Source organism: Protomyctophum bolini, assembly GCF_963924005.1.
Source record: "Protomyctophum bolini genome assembly, chromosome: 9".
Lineage (NCBI taxonomy): Eukaryota > Metazoa > Chordata > Actinopteri > Myctophiformes > Myctophidae > Protomyctophum > Protomyctophum bolini.
In genome coordinates this window covers 1,141,014-1,146,319 of record NC_137870.1, presented here as the reverse complement: position 1 = coordinate 1,146,319, position 5,306 = coordinate 1,141,014, and the positions used below count along the sequence as shown (strand labels likewise).

Sequence of the window (5,306 nt, the reverse complement as noted above, 5' to 3'; positions counted from 1 at the left end):
GGGGGACCGTCGCTGCGATTTGAAAAAGCGATGGTCCGACATGCGCTGCTCCCGTGCTCGCGGTTAGGGTTAGGTTAGGATTGAGGTTTCGGATCAATATGCTGTCGGAAAAAAGACCTGCACCCAGCCAATCACCGTGCTCCATCTCTGTCAGCCAATCACCGTGCTCCATCTCTGTCAGCCAATCACCGTGCTCCATCTCTGTCAGCCAATCACCGTGCTCCATCTCTGTCAGCCAATCACCGTGCTCCATCTCTGTCACACAGTCCAGCCAATCACCGTGCTCCATCTCTGTCAGCACATTGCAGACGGGAAGGGAACCCCTTCTGGTGTTCTGAGCACTATTATTATTATTATATTTGTTATTATTATTATTATTAAGCACTATGTTATACTTTAGCTGTTGAAACGCCATTTCATTTCATACTCCTCAAATCCTCAATGCATGCTTGTTTGGACGCCTGGAGGGAATTTCACCAAATGGTCCTTTTGACGCTAAAAGGCTTTGTGAGAGAGAGACTATACCCAAGACAGAGAGAGAGAGAGAGAGAGAGAGAGAGAGAGAGTAGTTTTGTCTGGCCGTAAACAAGGAAGTGATGCACAAAACATGATGGCGGCGCGAGGTGTTGCCTATAATCAGTAGTTACAAATATACAACTTTGAGGTACTTTTACTTCACATTTCAAATGTCCAGTACTTTTACTTCTGCTCCACTGCATTTATTTGAAAACTCCTCTCCTCGTCTCCTCTCCTCACTCCTTTAGAGACACACACACACACACACACACACACACACACACACACACACACACACACACACACACACACACACACGCACACACCATCTAATGCCCTGTGTCTGATCATGTCTCCTCCCTGTGTCTCCTCTCTCCTTCTCACACACACACACACACACACACCATCTAACGCCCTGTGTCTGATCATGTCTCCTCTCTCCTTCTCAGACACACACCATCTAATGCCCTGTGTCTGATCATGTCTCCTCCCTGTGTCTCCTCTCTCCTTCAGACACACACCATCTAATACCCTGTGTCTGATCATGTCTCCTCCCTGTGTCTCCTCTCTCCTTCTCAGACACACACCATCTAATGCCCTGTGTCTGATCATGTCTCCTCCCTGTGTCTCCTCTCTCCTTCTCAGACACACACCATCTAATGCCCTGTGTCTGATCATGTCTCCTCCCTGTGTCTCCTCTCTCCTTCAGAGACACACACCATCTAATGCCCTGTGTCTGATCATGTCTCCTCCCTGTGTCTCCTCTCTCCTCCTCAGACACACACCATCTTCTCCTTGCTGGGTTTGGACCACGCCTACGTCACTAGCATCGGCCGTCTCATCGGGGTGGTCTCCTTGAAAGAGGTAAGTCCCCGAAAAACACATGTCGTCACGTTTAACTCATCGGCCGCCTCGATAACAACCCAAAACATCAACGTCATCGACATCGACGTCAATTAAAAAAAAAAAAGAAGGAAAACAAAGTTAACCCTTCAAGCATGAAGTCTATAGAGAAGTGAACCACTTCACCCCTATTCTGGGGGGGGGGGGGGGGGGGGGGCGGGGGCGAGATTTTGTAAAAAATCTATACGAGCATCGCACCCAATTAGACCTGAGAACAATCCTACAAATTCTTTCTAAATTCTGAAAACCCCTGTCTTTCTTTACCGTATGTCAGTGGTTCTATACCGTATGTCAGTGGTTCTATACCGTATGTCAGTTGGTTCTCAAACTATTTCATGTCCAGGACCCCCAAAAATATCTGTATTTGGCCGCCCGACACCCATCTGAAAATATGTTGTTCCTGGGACCAGATTTGAGTTCAAAACGTAATCCTTAAAACACCAAAAAAGGGGTTCCCGTTCAGAATGGGTTACGGCAAAGATTAAGGCCAGGTTTCCGTTCCTAAAGGCTGAGATTAAGGCCGGGTTTCCGTTCCTAAAGGCCTTTTATTATGCTAGCTATAAACATCGCAGTTGTTGGACATGCACATGGCCTTCATCACCATCACCATCATCATCATCATCATCATCATCATCATTACTGTTATGTCCTTCGAGCCGTCATCAGTTACACAACTGACATTTGAATTGATTTCATACCCAGAACATCATCGTCTGTATCACGCACGCACGCACTTTCTATCACTGGCTGTCCCTCCATCTCTCTCTCTCTCTCTCTCTCTCTCTCTCTCTCTCTCTCTCTCTCTCTCTCTCTCTCCCTCTCCCTCTCCCTCCAGTATTAATGAGCTCTGCTGTCTGTGTCAGTCGTTTAGTGTGACAGACTCAGAGGCAATAAAGGACTGCTTAATGTTCCATTCTCTCTCTCTCTCTCTCTCTCTCTCTCTCTCTCTCTCTCTCTCTCCCTCCCTTCACCCGCCTCACAAATGAGGTAAAACCCACAGCGTTTTGTAAATAGCCCTTGAAGGAAGGAGAGGAAGGAAGGAGGGAAGGAAGGAAGGAAGGAAGGAGAGGACTGTTGCTAAGTGCAGTGCCGCGCCTGCCTGGCTGACATTTAGGCTTTCTCGTTCCACACAAACAACAAGCAGACAAACCTCTGCCGATAGACACCAAGACAAAGCATCTGTTCGTTTCTACATCTGTGTCTACATTCCAGTTTATGTTCACGTGTTTACGGGGTGACAGAAAGTACTTCATTAGATCCCTTGGTGTGGTCGTTATGTCATGTGTTTATGAGGTGACAGTACTTCATTACAGCCCTTATTGGTGTGGTTGTTATGTCATGTGTTTATGAGGTGACAGTACTTCATTAGAAGCCCTTAGTGTGGTTGTTATGTCATGTGTTTATGAGGTGACAGTACTTCATTAGAGCCCTTAGTGTGGTTGTTATGTCATGTGTTTATGAGGTGACAGTACTTCATTAGAAGCCCTTAGTGTGGTTGTTATGTCATGTGTTTATGAGGTGACAGTACTTCATTAGAGCCCTTAGTGTGGTTGTTATGTCATGTGTTTATGAGGTGACAGTACTTCATTAGAGCCCTTGGTGTGGTTATGTCATGTGTTTATGAGGTGACAGTACTTCATTAGTGTGGTTGTTATGACATGTGTTTATGAGGTGACAGTACTTCATTAGAGCCCTTGGTGTGGTTATGTCATGTGTTTAAGAGGTGACAGTACTTCATTAGAGGCCTTGGTGTGGTTGTTATGTCATGTGTTTATGAGGTGACAGTACTTCATTAGTGTGGTTGTTATGTCATGTGTTTATGAGGTGACAGAAAGTACTTCATTAGAGCCCTTGGTGTGGTTGTTATGTCATGTGTTTATGAGGTGACAGTACTTCATTAGAGCCCTTATTAGTGTGGTTGTTATGTCATGTGTTTATGAGGTGACAGTACTTCATTAGAGCCCTTATTAGTGTGGTTGTTATGTCATGTGTTTATGAGGTGACAGAAAGTACTTCATTAGAGCCCTTGGTGTGGTTGTTATGTCATGTGTTTATGAGGTGACAGTACTTCATTAGAGCCCTTATTGGTGTGGTTGTTATGTCATGTGTTTATGAGGTGACAGTACTTCATTAGAGCCCTTATTAGTGTGGTTGTTATGTCATGTGTTTATGAGGTGACAGAAAGTACTTCATTAGAGCCCTCAGTGTGGTTGTTATGTCATGTCTTTATGAGGTGACAGTACTTCATTAGAGCCCTCAGTGTGGTTGTTATTGTAGTATTTCGCAACCATATACCCTAGGATGCGGCAAGGGCTAAACAGGACGTAATATTTCAAATATCCATATTCATAATTTATTAATTTTGGATTATTAAAATAGTACAAAATAATAATGATATTGCTCACGTCGCTGTAATGTAACATGAGTTATTGGACAGACTTGCAATAAATATTCCAATACTGTATCGACCATAAACATAGGATACATAGGACACTGCCTCTCATTACAACCCTTGTGTCTCCTCTACCCCCTGCCCCCCTGCCCCCTTTACCCCATGCCCCCTCTACCCCCTGCCCCCTCTACCCTCCTGCCCCCTCTACCCTCCTGCCCCCCCCTCTGTGTCCAGCTGCGCAAGGCCATCGAGGGCTCCGTGACGGTGAAGGGCGTGAAGGTGCGCCCCCCGCTGGCCAGCTTCCGGGACAGCGGGACCAGCAGTAGCGAGAACGAGGCCACGGAGCTGCACAAGCTGTGGGACCGCCACAAGAGCATGTCCCTCCCCGGACACCAGGATCACATGTCCCTGCCCCGCCAACACCAGGATCACATGTCCCTGCCCCGCCAACACCAGCCCTCCGACTCCGAGGACAAGTCCCAGTGAGAGAGAGAGAGAGAACTTAGAGTTATATATGAATAGAGACGACACCCGAGTTCTCCTCCCGTCCACTTTGCATTAAGTTGCTCAAAAAAGCGCATGAGGCGATTTCAACTCCTCCTTCCGTGTATAGGAACAGAGTGCATTCTGGGATGGATTGGGTCCCAAACACATGAACGCGCTGCCGTTGGCTATCGTTGCACGCGTTCTCCTCGTGCGTTCCTGGTGCGTTCACATATGGAACGTTCATGTGTTTGGGGCCAACTGCAATACCTTCATTCGGCCACTATGTCCATTTCGCCTCAGGGTTTCCTCTGGGTGCCGTCTCATTCATATATACTCTAAGAGAGAGAGAGAGAGAGAACATGTCCCTGTCCCCCCGAACACCAGGAACACATGTCCCTGTCCCCCCGAACACCAGACCAGTCCCAGTGAGCGAGAGAGCACATGTCCCAGTGAGAGAGAGAGATCCCTGCCCCACCAACACCAGGAACATATGTCCCCACCATCCTCCTTTCCCTTCCTGACTCTGCAGTCTCTCTCTCTCTCTCTCTCTCTCTCTCTCTCTCTCTCTCTCTATCTCTCTCTCTCTCTCTCTCTCACACACAGACCGCCGTGCCCTGCTCTCCACTTCTCCACCTCCATGGGGACCATACACTACACGAAAGGAAGAACACAGTGCATCGTGGGTGTTGTAGTTTCACTGAGGGTCGAGTCAAACTGTAAAGAAGGAAGAACACAGTGCACCGTGGGTGTTGTAGTTTCACTGGGGGTCGAGTCAAACTGTAAAGAGGAAGAACACAGTGCACCGTGGGTGTTGTAGTTTCACTGGGGGTCGAGTCAAACTGTAAAGAGGAAGAACACAGTGCACCGTGGGTGTTGTAGTTTCACTGGGGGTCGAGTCAAACTGTAAAGAGGAAGAACACAGTGCATCGTGGGTGTTGTAGTTTCACTGGGGGATCGAATCAAACTGTAAAGAGGAAGAACACAGTGCATCGTGGGTGTTGTAGTTTCA

General features: G+C 47.4%; 1 protein-coding gene across 1 annotated transcript in view; it reads left to right on the top strand.

Annotated features, from left to right (window-relative positions):
• Nucleotides 1-4,297, top strand: part of LOC308321245 (chloride channel protein 2-like) — a gene marked incomplete at both ends in the record, with an annotated part of 93,637 nt that extends 89,340 nt beyond the window's left edge. Inside the window, 2 exon segments of the mRNA XM_080772085.1 lie at nucleotides 1,294-1,380; nucleotides 4,046-4,297. Coding sequence (XP_080628211.1) covers nucleotides 1,294-1,380; nucleotides 4,046-4,297 — 339 coding nt within the window.
• Between the last annotated feature and the right edge of the window lie 1,009 nt (nucleotides 4,298-5,306).